The sequence below is a fragment of the Erpetoichthys calabaricus genome, chromosome 12, assembly GCF_900747795.2.
Source record: "Erpetoichthys calabaricus chromosome 12, fErpCal1.3, whole genome shotgun sequence".
Lineage (NCBI taxonomy): Eukaryota > Metazoa > Chordata > Cladistia > Polypteriformes > Polypteridae > Erpetoichthys > Erpetoichthys calabaricus.
This window is the reverse complement of record NC_041405.2, coordinates 16,677,794-16,703,786: the sequence shown is the minus strand read 5'-3', so window position 1 is coordinate 16,703,786 and position 25,993 is coordinate 16,677,794. Positions and strand designations below refer to the sequence as shown.

The 25,993-nt window shown below is 38.6% G+C and overlaps 1 protein-coding gene across 1 annotated transcript in view; it reads left to right on the top strand.

Annotated features, from left to right (window-relative positions):
* Window positions 1-9,200: 9,200 nt before the first annotated feature.
* The window catches only part of cbx6a (chromobox homolog 6a), a 38,204-nt gene continuing 21,411 nt past the window's right edge, over window positions 9,201-25,993 (top strand). Inside the window, exons 1-4 of the mRNA XM_028816737.2 lie at window positions 9,201-9,322; window positions 9,609-9,652; window positions 9,907-9,972; window positions 25,328-25,394. Coding sequence (XP_028672570.2) covers window positions 9,254-9,322; window positions 9,609-9,652; window positions 9,907-9,972; window positions 25,328-25,394 — 246 coding nt within the window. The 5' untranslated portion in view covers window positions 9,201-9,253. The remainder of the gene's footprint in view (window positions 9,323-9,608; window positions 9,653-9,906; window positions 9,973-25,327; window positions 25,395-25,993) is intronic.

Here is a 25,993-nt window from a genome sequence, read left to right as displayed (position 1 = left end):
AAGTCAATCGAAAAGAAAGCAACACTACATATCCATTGACTTACAAAGCGTCTCTAGTTAATTTTTATTCAGAACTTTGTTTTGAGGCTTGCATTTCTTTGTACACTTTTTCTGCTGTGTATCTATAATCACCCAGCAGTATTCCACCATCATGCTGGCATTCCAATGTCCCTGGTACATTCTTCCCAAGGCCTTGATATCCTGATGGATTCTTTCACCCTGGTCAACACTCACAGCTCCCTGATATTCTGGGGGAAACTCTTCATTCGAATCCAAAATGTGAACTTTGAGACTCGTGCTGCATTCCAGCTCCTTAAACTTACATTTTGCACAACGTTTTTATAATTTGAATATTTATTGTTACCTATATCGCTTCTTTGAATTTGCTCAAGTCTTTTGTTGCAGGTTATTCATCGCACCATCAAATTCCGCACTGGAAATCATTTTTCTAATATCAGACTAGCTGCCCAACACCAGATACTATCCAACCTGCATTAAACATCAGTGAAGAGGATGTGTGTCGGCTCTTCAAGAGACAACACACCAAGAAAACAGCAGGCCCAGACAGTGTCTCACTCTTATGCTTGAAAAATCTGTGCTGATCAACTGGCCTGTCTTCAGATAGATTTTCAACAAATCATTAGTGCTGTGTGAAGTTCCCATGTGCTTCAAACAAGCCACAATCAACAAGCCCAGAACAGGACTGAATAACTACAGACTTTGATATCTGTGGTTATTAAAACCTTTAAGAGGCCACTGTTTATCTCACGTGAAGGACATCACAGTTCCTCTTTTGGACCACCTTCAGTCTGCCTACCAAGCAAACAGGTTGATCTAACCTCAGGCAATTCCAGAAATGTCTGGCACAAATCCATAGAACAGGCTCCATCTTTTGATGGGGCTTTGACAGACTGCTTCATTAAACCAAACTTAATATGATGCAGTGGTAGCAGCACTTTATCTGGATCCACCAAGCCGCGTCTGATGAAATCACTGCACAACAATTATTTTGAACAGTCTTGCTTCCTGAAAAGTTTTTGTGGATTGTGACAGATACCTACTGGGTATGCACAAATATAGTTTTGGTTTTACTGCATCACGTGGGAACTGTGAGAAATAGACATTTACAGTGGTACCTTGGTATACGTCTGCTTTGGAATAAGTCCAACTTGGTATATGTCCTGTTTGGACGTGAAAAATTTTGCTTGCTATACAACCTTTGTTTGGAATACGACTCGCATGCTAGAACACTGCGTGTGGTATAGCGGGTCCGCGGCTTCAGAAAAAGGGTCAGGTTTTAACCCGTATAGCCGTGTCGTTCTCCGTGGGCGCGATTGCACAACCGTGGGGAAGTTAATGAGGTAGTTGGAGTGAGTCACACCTGCACAGGTGGGCTGTGATCAGGAAGAGTGAGACTGCATTTTTAACCTCGGATTTTATCGGATTTATTTATTGTTGTTTTTATCCCCACAGAACACTTGTTTTTATGGATATTTATTAAATAATTATTTATTGAAACCAGATGCACTGCATGTTTTGTTTGGACACTGATTTTTGTTTTAAATAAAAGCACTTGGCATTCTTGCACTATCCCCTGGCTTCATTTGAGAATTGTCCTCATTTGTCAGCTCATCTTGGTGACATTACCGATGCTGTCAGGTTCAGGACTCCCTGTAAGGATGTATGGGAGCGTGGAGCAGACCTGCATTGTCACATTGCGCGCTACCCTACTCTGCCCACGAGCGTCAGTACGCCAGTTGCTAGTATTCAGTGAACAACCTGCGATATAACTCTATGTGAATTTTCACGTGATTTTGTGTTTTTTCACATAAATTTTAATTGATTGTTGAAAAGTATGATGGTGGCATGCATATCTGGGACATGGCTGCTGCATACCGTATGCCAAGAATGACGGTATCTACAATTGTGAAAAACAAAGACGTTATTAAAAAGTAAAGTGAGGTTAAATTTTAATTTATTTCATCTAATTGCTTTTGTATTTATGTATTTTAGTATTAAGCAGTGTTTAAATTATTTTATACAACCCCATCAATGTATAATATGCCAATAACAATAGGATTTTTTTTTATGGGAACGGATTAATCATTTTCCCTTTATTTCTTATGGGAAAAATTTGTTTGGTATACGTCCTGTTTGGTATAATTCAAAGGATCTGGAATGGATTAAGGATGTATACCGAGGTACCACTGTATATGTTTACTGACAATAACGTATTTAGTCACGATTATGTTTCTCATAAGCTATTAAATTCAACAGAATTCAAAGTGTTTTGCTCCTGATTTTCTTTTGTATTCAATGTCTGGTGTATCACGTTGCAGGGTCCAACAGTAGTCAGCAAGCATTGACGGATTCCAGTTGCCCTGGTATCGTCTCTCCATCGTAGCAATGTCCTGGTGAAACCTTTCACCGTGTTCATCACTGACAGCACCGAGATTTGCGTGGAAGAAGTCCAAGTGTGAGTGGAGGAAATTAATCTTGAGTGACATGTTGCACTTCATTGTCTTGTATGCTTTGAGAAGTTTGTCTACCAGCTGAATGTTGTTTGGGGCTCTGTAATACCCCAGAAAATTGTCAACAACGTCTTTGAAGGCTTTCCAGGCAATTTTTTCCAGCCCAACTAACAGATCTTCAAACCACTTGTCACTCATAACATGTCTGATCTGGGGGGCCAACAAAAATGCCATCTTTGATCTTGGCGTCAGTTATTCTTGGGAACATCTGTCTTAAATAACGAAAACCTTCGCCTTCTTTGTTCAGTGCTTTCACTAAATTCTTCATGAGCCCCAGTTTTATGTGAAGAGGAGGCAAAAATATCTTTGCTGGGTCGACAAGCAATTCATGTGCCACATTTTTCTGTCCTGGAACTAACTTTTTATGGAGTGGCCTGTTCTGTCGAGAATAGTGCGACTCTTTGGCACTGCTGTCCCATTCACATATGAAACAACAGTACTTTGTATAGCCGAGCGGCAGTCCTAGTAACAGAGCAAGAACTTTAAAATCTCCACAGATATTCCAGTTGTACCCGCTATACTGGAAGTGCTTCAGCAACAGTTCCATATTCTCATATGTTTCTTTCATGTGTGCTGCATAGCCAATAGGTACTGAAGGATAAACATGGCTATTGTGTAGCAGAACAGCTACGAATCAATGAAGAGATGCCACTCTTCAGGGTTGTGATCACAACCCAAGACCGAGAACAATCCTTCAATATCACAACAGAAACAGAGACTGTTGACTTGTGCAAAAAAATTTGGTTATATCATGATGTCGGCCTTGAAACACAGAAATTTTCATACCTGGTGACAGCAAACACCATTCCTGTAGTCTCGAACCCAGCAGCTCAGCTTTTACTTTTGACAGACCCAAATCTCTGACCAAATCATTCAATTCGGACTGTGTTATCAGATGTGGATCGCCTGATGAGCACGGTTCAAAATCCGGGTCAATGTCACTGTCAGTACCCTGCGTTGAAGTTTCTTCATCTGGTTCGTCTAAGGTCCAATCCTCTGGTGGTTTCGGAATTGGAAGACTGTCTTCATTGCTGAAGGCAGATTAGGATATTCAATTGACTTCTTGTTTTTGGCAGAGAAACCAGAAGACACATCAGTCAAACAGAAGTAACAGTCCTTTACATGGTCTTTCTGTTCTCGCCATATCATCAGAACAGCAAACGGCATCGTCTTTCGAATGCCTCTGAGCCAGGCTCTCAGACTGACAGCACATGTCACACAGCAAATGTGAGGCACCCATTCCTTGTCTTGATCACCAATTTGGCAGCCGAAATACAGATGATAAGCTTTCTTCACAAAAGCAGTCAGCCAACGTCTCTGATGCGCAAGTGTATATTCGCCACAGATATAGCAGAATGTTTCGCGGCTGTTACGACATTGACGAGACATATCTCCAGACACCAAAACATCTATAGCATCAATCTTACTTACTGTTATATTGCTGCAGATACTATACTTTACTATACTGATACTATACATACACACTGACTATCTATATGAACCAAGTGAGCAGGATCGGTATATGCAAGCAACCTTTATAGCATGTTGAGACAGCGTCAATCTCGTTCAGACCTGCCCAGGATGTCAACTTCCACAGAACAGCTTCCAACCTGGCCTGATTCCATGGCTGGACATGCCCAGGCTGCACAAACCGTTGTTGATAAGTCATTTACGGGAGCGAAAATGTTTGGATACAAATATATGAAAAAATCATGACAAAACTGAAGATGTCTCTGAAATGGTACATGATGGGTAAATTTTGATGTGATATTCGTGATCAGCACCACCCAAAAATCTATAAGAAACACCCAACAGTGTTCAAGAAGCACAAACTTTGTTGTGCAGTGTAATTTAGGCACCAAACTGAACGTTTTTGCTAGCTGGCCTTTCCTTATGAACTCAATTTAAATTCTTGGCTCTGCTATCCCATACATGCTAATTTTATATGCCACGACTGCTGACCCAGTAAGAAACACAGAACCTTCAGGTCCCCATATGTGAACCAATGGTGCTCATTGTTGTTCATTTTCTTGAGAAGATTTTTAAAGTTCTCGTGGGTTTTTCTCAAACACACAGAATGAGCAACACATGTTGATATGTATTCCTTACTGTTATGAATGTAGTGAGAAGTCTTGTCTGAAGAAGGGGCCTGAGTTGCCGTGAAAGCTTGCATATTGTAATCTTTTTAGTTAGCCAATAAAAGGTGTCATTTTGCTTGACTTCTCACTACATCCATAATGGCTAACACGGTACAACACCCTAATATTACCGCTATGAAGAAGTACTCGTTTTAGACGTTTTTTAGGTAAGTCTATAATTACCCTCCATTCTTCTGCATTGTAACCTCTGCCAGGTTTTTGCACTTGGCGAGTCCATGCAGTAAACCGGGGATCCATCTTTCTTGAAATATCCTGCAAACTCTTTTTCTCTATTTCAGGAGAAAGTTATGTCCATCCATCCATCCATTATCCAACCGCTATATCCTAACTACAGGGTCACGGGGGTCTACTGGAGCCAATCCCAGCCAACACAAGGCGCAAGGCAGGAAACAAACCCTGGGCAGAGCGCCAGCCCACCGCAGGGTGCGCACACACACCCACACACCAAGCACACACTAGGGACAATTTAGAATCGTCAATGCACCTAACCTGCATGTCTTTGGACTGTGGGAGGAAACCGGAGCGCCCGGAGGAAACGCACACAGACACGGGGAAAACATGCAAACTCCATGCAGGGAGGACCCGGGAAGTGATCCTGGGTCTCCTAACTGTGAGGCAGCAGCGCTACCCACTGCTCCACCGTGCCGCCCAGAAAGTTCTGTCTAGATGTAATATGTTTTTATCTTTTAATTGGAACCCCAAGAACTCGGGAGCATCTTTGGGAAGGCCTCGATCTATTGCTAAATCATGAAGTTCATCATGAGGGAATGGCTGTGGCTCATTCCATGAATATATTGGTATAAATTCTTCATTGTCATCTGAAGTTCTTTCTCTCTCTGAGTGAGTTTGTACAGAATGCAGAACTTATTGCTGATGAAAGATTAAGAGAAACAATTTCTTTCGGATTCTTTTTGGTATACCCTTGAATTTTGCAGGAACATAAATAACAATCGCCGGTATGATTTTTGGGTTTCCTCCATTTCATTGGAATGCAAAGAACAACCTCCTCTTTCTTATCTTTTGTCTATTGTCTTAGTTCCTCAGCACAAATAGTACAGACATTGTGAGGGATCCATTGTTTGTCCTGGTCACTAAGTGTTATTCCAAAGTAGGCGTAGTGTTCTTTAATTCACAAAATCTGTTCTATTTCTATTTATCTTTTTACTACAAACTTCCACAAACATAATAAAAAAACATCAGGATTGTTCACATACAATATGAATTATACAACAAAAAAAGAAACTCGCCATTAATCCTTTACAAGTACACAGGCCAGCTGATACAGTCACACTGACGCCTGTTTGCTACACTCCAGTGAAGGGGAAGGACAGGACAGGCAAGACATGCTGCCTCCTGCTTCTGGGACTGGCTCCGGGTTCAATCCCAACTATAATCTGACATTATTTTTGAAGAAACTAATCATTTTGCATTAAACATAGATTTTTGTATAAGAAGATATTAAATTCAAACAAATTATCAATAAAATAAAATGTTGATATTTAATTAATTAAAATTAGGCCAACCAGAGGCTATGCTTCGTGCCAGCAAATTCGTGTTTCTGCCGCGATTTCAAATTTCACCAAACAACAAAACTTTTAATTTTTGCGGATTTGCCTCTTCATTGGGAAGAAACACTACTTTTTCCTGATGGCAACACAAATTAGATGATCTACAAGTCTCCGACTTAAAGTTTAAATCCGAACAACACATTCAATCTCTTTTCACTGACCTGTTATTTCACCCAGTAATAATTTCCATTTGTTTGCGCTAATGCGATCTTTACTATCCTTTTTTTGAGACTTTAGAATTTTCATACTTCCATTATCTCTAACCTGCTCTGCATGTGTATCGCACCAACGTTTTTGAATTCTTTACAATGTTCTACTTTGTCATCTACTCTTTGTCTTTTATTTCCGGCCCCAGGCATGGTTAAATCTCTTGGTAAAAAGACTCATCTCGCAGGATGTGTAAGTGTCTCTCCGAGAAAATCATGTCTCGTCTCCTTCCAAGATTTTTTTTATAATAGAGAGATGTGAAAGCGATTAAAATAGTTAATAATTCATTTTCTAAATAAATGTTACACGATGGAGAAAATGTTATTTTTTTTAATTCATCGCCTAAAAAATATAAAAATCACATTAAATGTATACCTTTATTATTTATTCATCAGTTTTAAAGCCCACCCACTCAGTTAAATGTCTTGAACACAGGCCACACGTACCCACACTTTCATTTCTGTGGGAGATGGGAAGAAAACTAGAACACCCTGAGAAAAATCGATGCATACACCAGAAGAACATGCAAACACCACACAAACGGAATCATGGACATCCGATGTTCGATCCCGGGCAAGGGGAAGCAAAGTTGCCAACGCCTGATGAGCTCCAATTACGGTGAAACACATGTTGTGTACTCTATGTTGTATTATTTGGAAGGTAATACAGCATATAACATGTCTATGATCTGCTTCTGGCAAATGAGAGGGCATGGTGGATACTTGCTGACTGGCCGACCAACCACAAGCGTTACCTGGTAGGTGACCACATAAATAATCAGATTGCAATCAGACCTAAGCATGTAAAACTGCAATCTAAACCCTACTATGTAAGTGAACTAGCCACTGTGCCGCCATGTTTGAGGCTTTGCCTCAGGCGTTGACATCTGAGGTTCTATCGCCACAAGGGGAAGGGAAGGTGTGTACACCTGATGAGCCCCAATTAGAGTGAAATGCATACAGTGTACTCTTTGTATTATTTGGCAGGTGCTACATATATATATATATATATATATATATATATATATATATATATATATATATATATATATATATATATATATATATCCATCCATCCATTTTCCAACCCGCTGAATCCGAACACAGAGTCAATATATATATATATATATATATATATATATATATATATATATATATATATATATATATATATATATATATATATATGTATATATCTACTGTATATATATATATATATATACTGTATATATATATATATATATATATATATATATATATAATTTAAAAACAGTATGTAAACAAATACAGATATATGTTGCTATGTTGCATGCCTCACTACAAGGAGGCAGAAGTTTATATATTTTGTTCTCCCTGTGTCTGCATGAGTTTCCTTTGGCTGCTGTATATATATACTGTATGGCAGCGTTTCTCAACCTTTAAGTATTTGTGACCCGAGTTTTCATAACAGTTTTAATCACGCCCCACTAACGTTTTTTTTTGAAAGGAGCCCACTAATACCAATTTGTTCTTTTTTAATTAATGATATATCATAGATGCATAGTTTATTATACCTACTTAACTTTTATCGACATTTATCTAACTCTATTTTTCTAGTATCAGAATGTAGTTTAAGTTAATTTGTTTTGGTTTCAATAGATGTATTTTTCATATTTTTGAATCTTGTTTTCTTTTTTTCACATCTTTGCGCCCCCCTTTTTGTTACTTCATGTCCCCCTAGGGGGGTCCGCCCCACAGTTTGAGAAAACCACTGATATATGGTATATATATATATATATATATATATATATATATATATATATATATATGGACTAACCACGTGCGTTGCCTGGTAGGTAACCACCCATACAATCACATTGTGTTTCAGACTATGAATACTATGCATATATATATATATATATATATATATATATATATGTATATATATATATATATATATATATATATACATATATATATATATACAGTATGTAGATGTATATATGTTTTAAATTTCTTAGTCATATTTATATTGCACACCCTGGCCTTAGGATGGCACCATAGCAGCACTGCCTCCTTTCAGTAAGGAGACTAGGGTTTGTGCCCTGGGTCCTCCTTGCATGGATTTTGCCTGTTCTCCCCATGTCTGTGTTGATTACCTCTAGGTGCTCCGGTTTTCTCCCACTATCCAAAAACGTTGACTGGAGATGCTAAATTGGTCCCATTGTGTGTGTGTGTGTGTGTTTGTTTGTGTGTGTTTGTGTATTTGCACTATGATAGACTGGGGTCCTGTCCAGAGTTTGCTCCTACCTTCCGCCATATGCTATGCTAGCCCAGTTTGGCTCCAATGTGACCCTGGACAAGCGAGTGTGGAACATGAATAAAAATATGTGTGTGTATATATAGTTAGCTAGTAAATTACACCTCTCAATTACAACATATTCAGTACTATATTTACAAATACGTTTTAGATTTCTTATACATATTTATACCGCATAACCTGACCTTAGAACTGGTACTCTAATAAAGGAAATGACTAACGTACAAAACAGTCAAACATAAAGTAGGAAGTTTTCAGCTTAATTTTTGAGCAAAAACAATAACATGCCCCATTTTTTTAAATTATTTTTGGCGATATCTGTTTACAGTATTTATGTAACGTTGTGTCAGTCCTGGAGGAAAAAAGGCTTGCGGACGTCACTTCGGCGAGTTCAACGCTCCTCCCCAACGTCCCCCTCCCTTCCCGGCTGGGGTTTCCGCGGCGACGCGAGTCACGTGGGCATTGCTTATTCTGGTCTGTCGGGTAGAAGATGGAGCTGTCTGCTGTGGGGGAGCGAGTGTTCGCCGCCGAGTCCATCATGAAGCGACGGGTCCGCAAGGTGGGGCGAGGATGGTCCAGGGCAGGAGAGGGGGGCGATAAGGAGTCAATACATTGGGCCGGACGGGGGGAACGAGTGGGTCAAGCTGAGGGGAGACGGGAGGCACAGGAGAAGAGAAGAGTAGAGTGGAGTGGGGTGGGGGGGAAGAGGAGAGGAGAGCGGGAGGGGGTTTGACACCGAGCTGGCAGCAGCAGTCTTGTGTTTATTTGCTTGCATACGCACACTGGCACAGCGTGCAGTCTCGTTCGGGTAATCTCACTTTTGTTTCGGTTTTCTTCCTCTACAGGGTCGAATTGAGTATTTAGTCAAGTGGAAAGGATGGGCCGTCAAGTGAGTACACACTTTACACGGTGGCGGGAGACTGCCGCTGTTCCTCCTGCCACTGCTTTAGTCGCAGCCGCCAGTGTGCCCCTCTGCTTGTGGTCGCTGCCCGCCTGAAGTGGCTCCCTTCCTGTTGGTACCTCGTGCCGTGCAATTGCCCCGCTTTGCATCTGCATGTTCGTCCGCTCGCTCGTATTGACAGCAGTTGGCGCGTGAAAATGGCAGTGTTTTGTAACGTGCTTCTGCATTTGTCCAATGCGCAGATACAGCACCTGGGAGCCCGAAGAAAACATTTTAGATGGCCGCCTGATCTCCGCCTTCGAGCAAAAGTGAGTACCGTTGTCGAGGGGCTTGGCGCGCGCGCGTGCGTGTGCGTGACCGGCCTCCCGCCTGTCTTCTGTGTGCCAGGCTTGGTGTTTGTGTAGATGTCTCCTGTAGACCTATGGGTGGGCAAGGGAACGGCCAGTGCACAGTATAACCTCGTACTCACGTGTTCAAGTCTCTGTCATGCCAGTAGCACACATGCAGTAGGTAGGACCAGCTGTGCCAGACAGACACAAGCACTAGGAGAGACCTTTGACACATGTACCAGGAGAAGACCCTGCAATGCTGGTTTGAGGTGTGCACCAGTAGATAATTTGCTTTGCCTGTTTGAGGTGTACCATTATTACTCAGACCTGGTAATGCCGGTTCCATATATGCACCAGTAGAGACTGTTCTGTACAAGTTTAAACCATGCACCAAAATCCCAGCCATTCCATTTGCACACATACTTCAAGATAAATAAAGCCAAAGGAGACTTCAGAGGATACCCAACATCTAGTTTCAATCAACCAGAGCAAGTCAGAGTCTGTGTTAGTACCTGCGATCAGATGAAGATCAGCTAAATATAATGGCAGAGTTTATGTTATACCAGGGGTGTCCAGCTCCAGTCCTGATGGGCAACAGTGGCTGCAGGTTTTCCTTCCAACCCCTTTCCTAATCAGTGACCAGTTTTCACTACTAATTAACTTCTTTTCCCTTCATTTTAATAGCCTTGTTTGTAAGGACTCTGTCCTTTGAATTTATTCCTTTCTTCATTAAATGACAGCCAAACAGAAATGAGATGTGAAGCGAGCCAACAGATGACCAGCTAAACTGGGATTTCAAACTCCAACCAATTTCACTCTAACCAATCTCTTAATGAGAATGCGATTCTTGTTGTTAATTAAACCCGTTATTTAATTCCATGGCTTGTTGCTGCTCTCATTCTGCCACAGGAGACATTTCCAAAACTGTTGATTTTTCTGAGAACACCGTCAAAATGTTTTGGTGACCTGATAGAGCAACCTTACCACTTTTCTTTATTTTCAGATATTGTGTGATGGGCGCAGGTTAGCTGGTCATGTGGCAGCTCGTTTTATGTCTCATTATTGTTTGGCTGCTAATTTAAGGAAAAAGAAACCACTCGGTGGGTCAGAGTCAAGTTAATTAAAACTAAGGCAAAAGAAGTTCATTAGCATCAAAAACTGATCGCTAATGAAGAAGATGGTTAGAATGAAAACCTGCAGCCACTGCGGCCCTCCAGGACCAGAGTTTGACACCCGTGTGTTACACATAACATTGGGTAATCCTTTATGGATTGTTGATTGACATTTTCATCTTCTAGATACATCTTTTATTTTTGTTTTACATAGATTTCTTGTAGTAAATACATATAGACATCGTCTCATAACCACTTGATCCAAATCTGGGGCGTCCTGGGCCTGATTTATTAGTACTCTGGAGAGGGCACTAGTTCTTTGTAGGGCAAACACACCCACATTTACTCCCATAGCGCCTAACTTATAGTTGTTGATTAACCTAATCAGAATGTCTTTAGGAATGTGGGAGTACCCAGAAGAATCCTTATACAGACCTGCCAACCCTATGCAAACATCCACCAGGTATGGGATTCACACCCAGTGTCAGGCCGCTGTGCAAACCACTGAGCCGCTGTGCTGCCCATAAATCTTATAGATTGGTCTAAATGTATTCCAGCTAGTCGCTGTGCTGACAAGGTAGCATTATTCTTTTTTTAATGTATGTAGGGTATCTATTTTCTTCTATTGATTAGTAGATAGCTGCTGAGTCTGACTGTCGAGTAAACACTGAACATGTCAGTGTGGGGTGAGTCCCTCTTCAGATATTGGACAAGAATGCTTGTGTGCAACTTTTTTTTGTTGTGCATCATTTTTGAAGCTTTTTGCTTTGGAATTTGAAGTTGATCCATTGAATAGTTTCATAATTGATTTTAATATCAGACAATGTGTTTAAAATTCAGATACTGTACAATATCGAAAAGAGCTTGATTCATACACATGTAATATTTATATGCAAAGGTGTGTTTGTTAATTTAAAAAAAATGCTACATGGAGAAAATATCACTGACTCCACTCTGCATTAATAATGCACTGAGAATGCTGTACTTCTCCACCTTGAGAGTGGCTAAAGTAATTGTAGATCATTCAAATGTTTATTATTTATTTTAGAATGTTTTTATTCTGGAATTTATGAGAATGATCAGATACAGTATTTTGTTACAGCCCTAATTCGAAACACAGCTTGCTTTATTGCAGTCAGTATTTGTGCTGAATGTAAGACAGCCTTTAGTTTAATCCCAAGCTAGCCATTTAGTTTTTTTTTCCAGCTGATAAGGAGCACTGTGCTTAATTACTTATTTTTCCATAACAGGAAAGGATGATTTCTCTGATTAGTTCAATTTTATTGTCTGTACAAAATGATTACAACTGAGGGATCAACTGATGCACTATTTATAGCCCCTATATCTACTGTATGTTAATAATTCTTTCTGTAGTTGCATTGATGTTTATTCCTTTTGGGTTTGTACCCCCCCCCCCCCCCCCCCCTAAATCTACGGTGTTCCCACTAATTCACGCTCCACTCTCTTAATTCATAATATTGATCGGTGGGCCCTGGCATTCACATTAATATAAGATGTAATTGCCTGGAAGAGATTGAACTTGAAAGTAAAAATGGCTTTGTTCATCTACACACACAATCTAATTAAGGGTTGTTTGAAATGTGGGTTTCCCAGCAGTGTAGTTTGCAAGGAAGAAGCCAGACCCTGCACGGTGCCCATTGACACACACACACTGACACTTGCTCATTGAGAGTCAACTGTTATCCTAACCTGTATGTCTTGAGCATATGGGAGGGAAATTGGAGTAACTTGAGAAAATCCCACTGAGACCTGAGATGACAAGTGTGTCCCACATGGCAGTGCCTAAGGAGGATTGAAATGCAGAACTCTTGAGCTTTGGGTTAGCAGTGTTAACCACTGCTCAATAATGACATCAACAAATGCATATTGTTCTTAACACAAACATAAATAATTTACTAAATGAATTTAAACTGTTAATTAATTTTATTGCCCTGATAAATCACTATAAATTTATAACTGGTGTATGATTTCCAATTAAAACTAAAAGTTCTAAAAGGTAAACTGGCCTAATAAAAACCACAACTAAGACCAAATCGATCTTTTTAAAGCATCTTTTTTTTTTCTTTTTGCGCTTTTAATGTTACTAAACTCGTTTGACCCCTTTGTCATTGCCTGCCTTGCACTTGGCATACATTTCAAAATATGACAGCAGTTGGTGAGGCAGGATGCATGTGCAGTAGTTATTTGCCTAGGCTGTAATTTATCTTGTGAAACATCTTTTTTTTTTTCCATGATGAATGGATGTTAAATGGGTTATTAATGTTATTTAGTGCACATCCTTTCTTTTATCATTTACATTTTGTCTAATGCCAGTTGTGCATATTTTACTTGCAGATGGGGCCATGAAGTAGTGTATAAAGTGCAGACCTGAGTTGAAATGATCACTGCCTGAATGCCACCCATTATGCATATTTGTCTAGGAAGTTCCCTTTTGCATAACCTCTTCATGTGAAAGCAGCAGCAGAAGTGTTATTATACAATGTCTGTTCAGCATTGTGAGCCATGTTTCATTGCGATACTGGCATCGTGAGGCTTGATTGGGGTGAGATTTATGTCAGGTCTGGTGATTGCTTTAAACAGTTAAAACATTTTTTGGCACAGGCTACAGTCACAGTGAAAAGGCAGACTCAGTGTAGTATTTGCATTAAACCAGTATCCTATTTCCTGAAACATAATAATCAGTAATATGACTGAATTTATATTTTTAAGGAGCTATAACTTTAAATTCTGTCCATTTTTGTGTTTTCTTATTTCCATATCTTATTCATGTCTATTATGCTTTCTTTCCTCTTCTAAAGTTACTCCACTGCATGTAGATATTCCTGACTGATTTTCTTTTGCTGTCTATGCAACATAGCAGGCTATGGCTATTCCCTTGTCTCCTCTCCAGATGTCTTTACTTACGCATCACTTTAACAGATGGAGAGACCAGTGCGGAAAGTTAGGGAAGTGTGTTGTTCAAGGATCAATTTTTGTGGTAAAGAATGTGTGTCTCTTAAAGTTCAATATATTTAACATTTTGTTCTTGTTTTCACTTGAATAAAAAGTGGCGCAGTGTTTCAGAAGTTGAGGCTCAATAAAACAAGTCCTTTTACTGCAGCTTGCGATATGTACTTCTTCAAGACCAGAGTACCCGTAGAAGAAAAATGCCTACCCATTTCTCCCCTGAATGTTCCTTTTTTTAATACTAGGGGGCTCTGCCCCCTGCTTGCTTCACTCGCACCCCCAGGGTTTGATTAACCGGATATACAATTTAAAGAGATTGTTATTTTAATGGGAATTGTTACATATGCATTATTTTCACTTTTACTTTTAAACTTTAGTGAAAACAATATTTGTAATTAACTTTTCTTCAAGATCGCATTGAATTTTGATTCCGTGTTTGGACTTACATTGTGACAACGTAACGTAGATCTGCCCGTGAGTGAATATCGTTTCTTTCTTTCTAATAAATAAAACGACTTTTTCAAATGTTTGTCCAGGCTCTTTCTTCTTCGCTTCGTCATTGACGTGTCATCTAGAACGTGTAAAATTATTGTCCTGATAAAATTTATAAGAGCTTGAGAGCACAGGAAGTGTGTCTGCCAAAAGCATTCACATGACTGAGGTTAGATGACCGTCTTGTTTGAAAATGGTTGTAAGTAGGGTGTGACTTGAAGAATCTACTGACAAAAGTCACCGTCTCGTGGGACTCGCTTCCAAAGGTTGTAAGTATGGCGTGACTTGAAAGAATTCATATTAAAAGTCTCCGTCTCACGGGACTTCATACCGCTCCAGCGTTTTTGGAATCTTTTAATTCCCGCTGGCAACATGAATTAGACAATCTACAAGTGTCCGACTTAAAGTTTAAATCTGAACAATATATTCGCCATCTCTTTTCGCTGTTCTGTTATTTCACTAAGTAATCATTTCCATTTATTTGCGCTAATGCGATCTTTACTATCCTTTTTTTTTTTGAGACGTTCAAATTTTCGCACTTACATTATCTCTGACCTGCTCTCTGTCACGGGACGTGTAAGTGTCTCTCTGAGAAAATCATGTCTTGTCTCCTACCAAGATTTTGTTTCTCTAATAGAGAGATTTAAAATATTTAATAGCGTGTTTTTGTCCGAAAGACATAAAAAGTTTCACTCATAGCGTCCGTGAGAAATGTTGCACGTTTTTGCAGTGTACATCTTTTTAATTGGTAGAGGAGATCCAGTGATCTTACAGCAGGGACTGTAATATAGAAAAAAGGGCATAATGTTTGTATCTGTATGCCTGACATCCAAATAAATATCTTTTTGTGTCTGAAATGGTAAAAAGTGCCACTGCCTATTTTGTTTTGTAATTTTATCCACGGTAACCCAGACAAATATCTACAGCAGGGGTCTCCAATTCCAGTCCTGGAGAGCTACTATGGCTGCAGGTTTTCATTCTAACACTTTTCTTAATTAGTGACCAGATTTTGCTGCTAATTAACTCCTTGCCTTAATTTTAATTGAAGCACATCTTAAGACTCAGGCCCCTTAATTATTTCTTTTTTTCTTTAATTAGCAACCAAGCAATATTAAGACACAAAATTAACCAACACATAAACAACAGCCTGCGTCCATCACACAATAACTGAAAATAGAGAAAGGTGAAGGCCTCAGTAATGTTGATCTGCTCAGATCCACAAAACATTTGGACAGCGCTCTTAAAAAAGAAAAGCAGCAGTTTTGGAAATGTCTGCCATGGCAGAACAAGCGCCATGGAATTAAATAAGAGGTTTAATTAGCAATGAGAAATGGGTTCAAAGTAAGAAACGGAGTGAAGTGAAGTTGGTTGGAGTTTGAGGCCCCAACTTAGTTGGTCATTTGTTGGGTCACTTCACATCAAATTTATGTTCAGGTGCCATTTAAGGGAAAAAGAATCAATTTAGCGGTCAGAGTCTCAAGAAAAGTCAATTAAAATAAAGAGAAATGATTAGTTAGTATCAAAAACTGGTCACTAATTAAGAAAAGAGGTAGAATGAAAACTTGCAGCCACAGTAGCTCTCCAGGACTGGAGTTGAAGACCCCTGATCTACAGGGAATGCTATCGTTGGTCGTGATTCTTCATTAGGTTTCTTGTTTATCATTGACGTTTCCTTCATTTACCATAATGGTGTTGAGTTTCATATTTCAGTAAATTTAATATTTTAACAACATGATTTGACCATTTTAGACATGACGTGTGTGAGATGGGATTTGAGTCTATGCACCTAATCAATGAAAGGCAAATTGTTTAATGCAAACGAGTTTTGGCAAGGTTATTGGAGAAATGCTGGATGGTGCTTGATTTTCATCAGAATTGCTCCCTTTTTAATAATTATTTATTATATATTATTTAGTATTTTTTATGAGAAGCTTTTGCTTCTTATAAATCATGAATTGTATTTTTTGCCCCGTTTGTGTCTCATGCAGAAGAATTAGGGACGGAGGACATTTTTTTCATTTAATTCTACATAATTTAAGCCTACAAAGTGTTATTGCTGAAATCACAGCTTTCTGTAGAGAAAGTCAAATGTTGGACACATTAGATTTTTTGCTTGTTTATTTTTTTGCTTTCTTAAGCAGCAGGCAGTATTGCCGGAGCACTGCTTGGAATTGTTTTTCCAGAATTGTGTTATTTAACAGCATGTTACAGTGCACATTTATATTTCTTTTGTTTGGCATAATTAACTGTTGAATTTCTGATGATTTAAATATGTTTGTAGCTCCAAACATGAGTATGCAGAGGAGGACAGACTTTGGGTCCAGTTGACCCTTGAGTGGGATTAAGTAAGTTTGGTAATAGATGGGTCCAGTGTATGAGCATTGAGTGATCGGTTTTAGAAGGAAAAGACTAGATAATAATTAGAACTGACATGACCAGAAAGGATTTGTAGCAATGTTATAGTGATTTATTGTAAATTAGTTTGAAACTATTCCTCTGATGTACACATTTGCTACACTCCTCAGTTTTATGCCTAACATACTTCAGCAGCTGTTGGCCACTGAGAAACAGGAGGGTGTAACCCTTTCTTGCATCAGCCAGAATCCTGAATTCACAGCCACCTTTTTCAGGAAAGTTGTCATTATTCTCAAAACCCTTTTCCACAGATAGTATCCTTAAGGGGGTTCAGAGATGGGGAAGTATGAATTAGCAAATTCTGGATTAGAAGATAAGGAACAAGTTTATTCAAGTTTTATGATTGTATCCTGAGTTTTCAGACTTGTGTCATCAGGTTGAAGGAAGGTTTTAGGAATATTTATGTGAAGTTTGGATTCTGCTTAAATGCCTCTGCAGCTTTAATGGTTTTAATGTACAGAACTGAGTTACAGGTTTGAACACATTATGTCATATCTACCAAAATTATCCATTCTACAGGAAAACAGTAGTAATTCTTTTCCCTGCTGACGGGGTAACCTTAGACTTCTTCTAACTTTCCATTCTCAGTCATTTGCTCTCTGCTTCAAAGTGATAAATCCATGTTTCATCCCCAGTGACAATCCTTGACTAAATGCTTTCACCATTAGCCTAGTCCCGAGAAATCTGAACACATTTTTTTCCGCACAGTTTTTTGATCAACAGTTAAGTTTTGTGGAACTATTTCTAGACCATTACAGATAAGTGTAAAAAAAAAAAAAAAGTCTGCAGCTTATTTTGTGGTTAAGTATAGAAAATGTTGTAAAATGTTTTTGGCAACCTTCATATTTTTGTCATACACAAGATGGCTAACGTAGTGTTTTTTATTTTTATAAGTAGAGCACAGGCACACTCCATCCATGCAGAGTGACAGAAAACTAAATAAACCTGTGCTGCTGTGTCTTAGAAAAGAATGCTTAGGCTCCCAGGCTCAGCTGATTACACAAACAGATGCAGTAAAACCCACATAAACAAGTAGGCCTCTACAAGTGCTTAATTGACTGGATTTGTAATTAACAAAAGACTGTTGGTTCTTCATGATTGAGATTTATGTTTCTGACCTAAGAAACCATTAAAGTGCAAAATGATTGACTTCATAGAATTTTGTTTTGTGCTTGTATTTTTATTTATTTATTTATTACAGGGCACATAAGAGTTTTAAAACAAAAAAGACAAATATTATGTAATATATAATGTATGTGTGTGTGTGTGTAAGTAAGTATATGTGTGTTTATATATATATATATATAAAAACATGTATGTATGTATATATAAACGTATGTATGTATATATAAATAAACTTAAATATATAGAAAATTTACTTGTCATGGTTTTCTAGATGCAATTTACCTTTTAGTGTTGTGACGCTAGTTTACTCTTAAATTTAAAAAAAAAAAAAAAAAATGTTTACAAGCTGACCGCCATAAAAACAAAAAATCACCTGGCTTGTGTAGTCTTTATGTATAAGATGCTTTTTCAAGATAGATCATTGTGTAATGAGTCACTAAATGTTAATCAGCATCTTTTGATAAGTGAAATGTATTTATTGTAGGTTTTTCTGACCAAAGCCTTTTCATTCTGTTGTATAAAGGGGATAGCCCATTCAATTAAAAATACAGGATATGAAGGCAGCCAGCAAATGGAACCCAAAGGATTTAGTATCTCTGGGGTTCTCTGTTTATTTCTTCTTTGCTGCATTGCCTTCTGACCTTTTCATAGTTTTTGTATGTAATTAACTAATTAAAAAAAAATATATAAATTTTTTGCATTTTGCCATGCATTGCATCAGGGTTAGAATGGAGCAGAGTCTGTTGAGAAAGAGCTACTTGACTTAATCCCTCTGAGGCTAGGGATCTGCACTGGCAATCGTAAGGTTGCCGGTTCGAATCCCGTAAAATGCCAATAGGGACTCTGCTCTGTTGGGCTCTTGAGCAAGGCCCTTAACCTGCAATTGCTGAGCGCTTTGAGTAGTGAGAAAAGCGCTATATAAATGCAAAGAATTATTATTATTATTAATATGACAAGCTAAGGCAATTACACACGTTTACTTTTGAACAATTAGGCATTAAACGGGACCTTATCAAGGTCTTCTAAATTGTTAAAAGGCTTTGATGAAACGGATGAATTCCAGTTTTTTTGGTTAAATAGTGCATCACATTCTTGAGTAAAGCAGTGTAAATTAAGAGAGAGTCAGGAATCACCGCATTATGCCAAGGGTTATGAGAATTGGGAAGAAGTTGTTTATATGAAGCAGAAGCAATGACAACTTTTAAAACGCATCTTAAAACTACAGTTATGTGCATGGACCATATGGTCATAATAACATGACAATTAGGTTAGGAAAGTGTATTCTGTAGAACTTCTAAGCCATTCATTCTTCAGTGTAGCATTAACAGCATAGATACACACAGGAGAGAAGAGACGTAAGGTTGGTGTCCGACTTTCTGTAGACATCACTGGTTTGCCACAAAGTGACCTAAAATAAAACAAAGAAAAGCTTTTTCACATAAAGAGCTTTTATGTTTTGAGTGTTTCACTTTGATAAGCTACATATTGACGCAAAAGGAAGTGTTAGCTCTGCTCTCTCCTAGACGCTGTCTTTACTTCAAACACAGCGCATGCCACTAAAACTCAAAACAGAAGCTGACCACTGTTTAGGTTTATTCTGTACTTAATAATTTTCTTGTTGATGGGTAATTCTTTAATCTTGTACACCATTTTTGAACTATTTATCACGAGGTAGTCAGAGGTTCTGTTCTGAAAGACCATATAGTCACACAAGATCTGTTCTTTTCCCATCTGAGGAGTTGCTTTCAAAAACATGAAATTAGCATAATACCAAAAATGGCTTAAATTCTTGCTGAGTTTCTGTTCCTTTGAGTGTTTGCCAATTTTAGATAATTTTCTTCTAACAGTCTAAAGATTGTTATTTTGGTCAAATGGTGTCTCAAAATATCCCCCCTATGCTTATTTTGATGCATTGGCATTTCAGCAGGGGTAATTTTGCTTCTAATGTTTTTTTAATGACTGCATTGTGCGTGCATTTTTGTACAAACTAAATTAGAGTTTCAGACTCTTTCGCTGACTTTAAATCAAAACAGTTAGGACAACAGACGTTTACATGGAGTAATGTCATCTATTTTTGTTGTACTGCCAGGTCCACATTTATCAAATGAATACAGATGCCCTGACCATAGCACCCAAGGGAGTTTGTTTTTATTATTATTATTAAATGGTATGCTATGAAATGTAGCACTATCATCAGAACTACTTCTTCCTCTTTCTGTGACCTTATCAAGATATAAGTTCTGGAATGGATGACTGTAAACTGATCATATGTATAGGGGTCCTCTCGTTTTCTCTTTAGTACTAAAATTAGTCTTCATTAAATTATTCTGTGATACTTTGTTGGATTGTTCTAATTGGGTTGTCAGTTAAATTAGTATTGGTTTAAAGTGAGAGATCAATGCCGATTTAAAATGATCCTTTTTTGTTTTAAAGGAAGTCATTAGTAGTCAGAGAGAAATTGAAAAAGTAAAAAAAAGTTCTTTCTTTAAAAAGGGGATGCGACAGAAATGTCATCCTTGTTTTGTTGACTTTCAACATCCAGATATTTTTATTTTAACTTTCAGTGTTTGGTAACAATGTTTGAAAATCAATTATTAATTTCTGTAAATGATCATGATGACAAGAGTAGCAAGGTGTTCATGTTTGCGGATGAAACTAAACTAGGTGGAATGGCAAACGCCACAGGGACAGTGGAATAATTACATTGTGGGCCCAGGTGAAATTCAGACTTGTCTTAATATATGGCAGATTGTATTTATTCTTGTTCAATTATTTATTTACTTTTTTAAATTTATAAAGTAAAAATTAAAGCATACCTTATGAGAAATTCACAAACTCACCGTGTCTGTCTATGAGGGGGTACCCAAAAATAACCGGAATTTGTACCTGGCGCGCAGTCTCGGCTTAGTTGTGCATTTTGCCGCTAGGTGTAACACACTTACAGCATTCTGTAGCAGTCTGCCAAGTGGCGTTGCTCTGTATTGTTCGTTCGGCATTCCGCGTTCGTTTTTCTTGGTGCTTATTAAACGTGTTCTGCGATTTTTGTGATGAGTGATCATAAAGAACAGCGAGTCTGTGTTAAATTTTGGTTTCTCTTAGGGAAAACAGCTGCTGTAACTGTAGTGATGCTTTTAAAGAGGGAGCTTTAAGTAAAACACAGGCCTACGTGTGGTTTTCACATTTCAAATGAGGGGAAATGTCACTTGAAGAACAACCAAGATCTGGCCGACCTTCCACAAGTACAAAAGACAAAAATCTTGGAAAACGTTGCAGTGCAATTTACGAAGAATCGTCGTCGGACTATTGAAGAGATTTTCGAATCGATTTGTGTCTTGGAGTTCTTGCCACCTTCCCTACTCTCCTGATCTTGGCTCTGTGCGACCTTTTTTTTTTTTTTTTTTTTGTTCCTGCATATGAAAAAAGAACCCAAAGGAAAGCGTTTTTGTACCGTGGAGGAAGTCAAAGAAAAATCTCTGCAGGCATTGGACAGCATTCCTCTTTGGTAATTCCAAAAATGTTTCCACCAGTGGAAAAACCGTTGGGACAAGTGCATTCATTCACATGGAGAGTACATTGAAGGAGACTAAAGTTTCAGGAAGTAAAAATGATTAAAACAATATTTTTTTTTCAATTCTGGTTATGTTTGGGTACCTGGAATAGTTTACAGAAATGACTAAGAAGGCTAACCTTATACAGGGTTAAGTAGCGGAATGTGTTGAGTACAAAGAAAAGGGGGATTAACTTTGAGCTATAAAATAAAATAGTGAGGTCACATCTGGAGTACTGTGTGCACGTTTGGTCTACATATTACTAAAAAGATATAACCATGTTAGGGAAAGTCCAAGGCCAAGTGCGTAGACTTATTTCAGGACTTTGGGTTAGGAGCTCTGAGGAAATTGAAACAGTTGAATCTTTTCTGTTTAAGTAAGTGGGGCTTAGGTTCAAGTTTTTTGTACTGAATACATTTAATTCTTAGTTGCATGTCTTACCAACATCCAGTATTCTGCTTTCTGGGAATTGTTCAATTGGCAGATGTGCCACGCTTCAGTGAGGCTTAGTAAGTGGGTTTGAATAGCAACTGTAAGGCTCAAGTCGTGACACTGGGAATGTATTAGAGAGCATGGTGTCTACAGGAGTCATGATAGTATGGTGCTTTAAAATTACTACAGCTAGAACACAAAAATACAGGTGAAAGTTAGTTAACGGCAATTTTCCACAAATATTAGAGTATCTTTGTGTATAAATAACATAGAAAAGTAAAATATCAGCAGCCATACCACATGTACATTAGAGCAGGCCATCCACATGCAGCTAAGCAAGTTCAGGCCCGGCCAGTATTTTGATAGGAGATCATCTAGGAAAAGCTTGGGTTGCTACTGGAAGAGGTCATTGGTGGGTCTGAATGTGGATCCTAGTGCCCCAGTGCAGTGATGGGGGACAATGTGCTATATCTCATACACAATGAGATGCAAAATCGATGTCCTGACTCTCTGTGGTCATAAAAGATCCCCAGGCATCCTTCATAAAGAGTAGGATGTATCCCGATGTCCTAGCTGAATTGCTTACCTCAGCTTAGTCATTCTGGCCCTAATCACTGCATGTCTGTAATTGTCTATCTCTCTCACCACTTTATCACCTAATAGCTCATGTGTAGTGGGCATACTGGTGTAAAAATGGCTTTCGTTGCACCGTCCTTGTGATTGCTGCACATTAATGGTGCTTGAAGTGATTCCCCACTCACTATTTAAAGCACTGAATAGTGAGAAAAAAGTGCTATGTAAAGACTTATTTATTATTATTAAAAGAAGCTTCTAAGTTGTAGGGGGACCTTCAAACTGGATATTTTGCAAAGTTAGGTGTAGTTATGCTCTGATCGATCGGCTACCAATCAGGATTAGCCATTTTTCACCCCAGCTGACTTGATCGGTAAGCTTTATGGTAATTTAGTTGTAGTGCTCCTTTAAATGAGACATTACTACAGTTAAGGAACCGCTTATGCCATTTTATTATTAAACTTATTGTAAGCAGAGAGCCGGCTGTAAGACTTTATCGGAGAGAGTGACGATGGGAATATTGGCTTTTACATTAAAAGTGAAGTAATAAACCGATTAAAGGGAATCTGGGGAGAAACAGTAGAGTGTGAAAAAAGAGGCACATTTACGGCAGAAATGAAAAGAGAATACGAGTTTAGACCTTTTCAGTTATCCTGTAATTAATGTTGAGATGCCTTGTCTCAGTGTGGACGGTGACTGAACTTGGGTTTAGTACGGCAGCTCACGTTTTTAATTAGAGAAAGAACACATGAAGACAAATTTGCTTCTTTGTGAGCAGCAGGCTTTTTTGCTACAGAACCAAACAAGTCTATCTTACATGTAAACATATTATCTTCTTGATTAAAATGAACATTGTAAATATGACAGGAATTTTTATTTTCTTCTGGGACTTGTATGTTATGGATTAATGTTTTTACTCATGCTTTATTAGTACATGCTTTATTACTTCCGCCATTAGTTCATGGCGGAGTGGTGGCTCTGAGGCTATGGATCTGTGCCGGTTATTGTTGAGCCCTTGAGTGAGGATCCAGCTCTGCAAGAAGGTCCTCCAACTTGCAGGGAAAACTTGGGGGTCCTCGCACTGTTCTACTCCATTTGAACTGGTGTGGTACTGAGGTGTCGCCCGTTGCATGGGTGCGCTCAGGTCCTAATTTGGGATCCTGAAGTAGTTCGTCATGGGGTGGGGACAGCAACCTCTCTCTTTATTAGTTTAAAAATGTATTTTTTAAGGGGATATTTATTTATTTTAGTGTTTATTATGGCCCCTGAATGATAAGCTTACAGAATTTTATTGTGTTAATAAAAATGACAGGTAACCCATGTGTTTTGCAATTTAATTATAAAAATACTACTTTAATAAAGAGCATAAGGTTTGTAAATGGCTTGTTATGCAAGGGCTTAGTACTATAGGCCCTGATCAGAACATCCACTGTCAGGGCCGTCTTAACGCATGGGCACAATGGGCAGTTGCCTGGGGGTCCCATGCTAATTTATGTGCATATGTTGTGACTTACTGAGTGGTTGTGTAGGTAGGGACCCCAGTGCACTGCCTGGCCCAGGGGCTTATAATGCTGTTAAGATGGTCCATTCCCTATTTAGGAGAATACCAAGCAGTGGGGTGAAAAGCCTGTTCTTATCAAGTTGTTCTTATAAGAGTACCAAGTTGGTCATGTTTGCTGATGACATTAAACTAGCTGGAATTACAGACACCCTCAGTAGAATAATTAAAGATATGTTTTGCAAATTTTGCTTTCTGGTTTGTCAACAAATCTGAAACAAATCATAGTTTCCTCTTAACAGTTGTAGGTAGCTGGCTATTTAGGAATCGTTTTTCCCCTAAAATGCACAAAGAAGGAAGAAGCTGTAACTTTTTGAAACTGATTAGCAGACATCTGTAAAAACTGTAGAAACTAATGCTTGTGGTTTTTCTGCTGGTAGACCCAGGCTGCTGATAAACAATTGAGATTCAGAATTAGGACAGTACACTGAGTGAGGATACAGTTGTGAACTTCAGCCACCGCCCTGACCTCACTGATACTGAGAAAGGCTAACCTTTTCCCCTTATTACTTTTGTTCTGGCCACTTTCTTTGGTGTTTTCCCTGCAGTTCTCATTTGTGTGTATTTTTAAAAACGAAACTGGTGATGAAGGTTTCACTTCACAGCAATTTGTATCTGCCTAGGCTTACTGGGAAACTGTAGGTAGCTGTGTCCTCACAGCAACTATCTGTATTACTAGCCACCCACATTTTACTGTGGTACAATGTGACTTTAAGCCTTATTCATTCTATAGAAGTGTAACGGACCTCAGCATACCATTTCCTGCATTTTTATTTGTTTTCTTCTTCCTTTTTGTTTATTTCTTTTTGTTAAACTTGCACCCATTAAAAATAACAGCCTAAAAACTTTGCAGCCACAGACTTGTAGAATATTAAAGTTTAATCATGGATATTACTTCATTATTTTTAATCAAGATCTGTAACTGTGTTTTATTAGAGAGACTGTGTAAAATGAAGAATAATGTTGGTGAGGTTGTTTAAAAATATGACCAGACCTGTCACAGCCTAATTGAATTCAGACACTGCTAAAACACTTTCTGGGTATACATTTGGTATCTGTACTTTTTAAAAGATCTGTTTGGCTGTTTTTATTAACATTTTTATCTGTTTTAGGGAACGTGAAAGAGAGCTCTATGGCCCAAAAAAGAGGGGACCAAAGCCAAAGACCTTCCTTTTGAAGGTAAGATCTTTTTTCTCCCTGAAGTCCTCCTCGTTTTCTGGGAGAATAGCATGTGTTTAGGGTTACAAATCTAATAAAGAAGTGCACAAATAACATTGACTCTCAAATTCACAAGTGTTTGCATGTGTATGTGTTCCCTGGCAGCAAAGTCTGTTGTGACTGAAGTGTTTCTTGGCTGCCATGAAAGTCTGAATTGCATTTATAACGCTTACCACCCACCCAGAGTTCTTCTTGAGAGACAAGTTTGCTGATAGCTGCAGGATGCTCAGTGCTGTCTTGCCAACATCAACAACATTAACACAAATAAAGAAAAGAGCATTCCTAGCCATCTTATCTGTGGTAAACACGAGCATTCAGTACTTTCAATGTCAATTTCCTCTATCTGTATGTGTCTGCTTGTCTGTATTGTTTAATAAATACAGGAGATATCGTAGAATTTGTCTGTTGTATCTACTATTAAATATCAGCTAAGATACAGTTTTTGCCACTGTATCATAGTTCGCTTGCGGTACCGATTTATTTGTGCGAATCTGACAGAGAGGCTATGGGTCAAGGGGAGGGGGAAGCAGGCGGGGCCCTGGTGATTGGCAGAGATATCA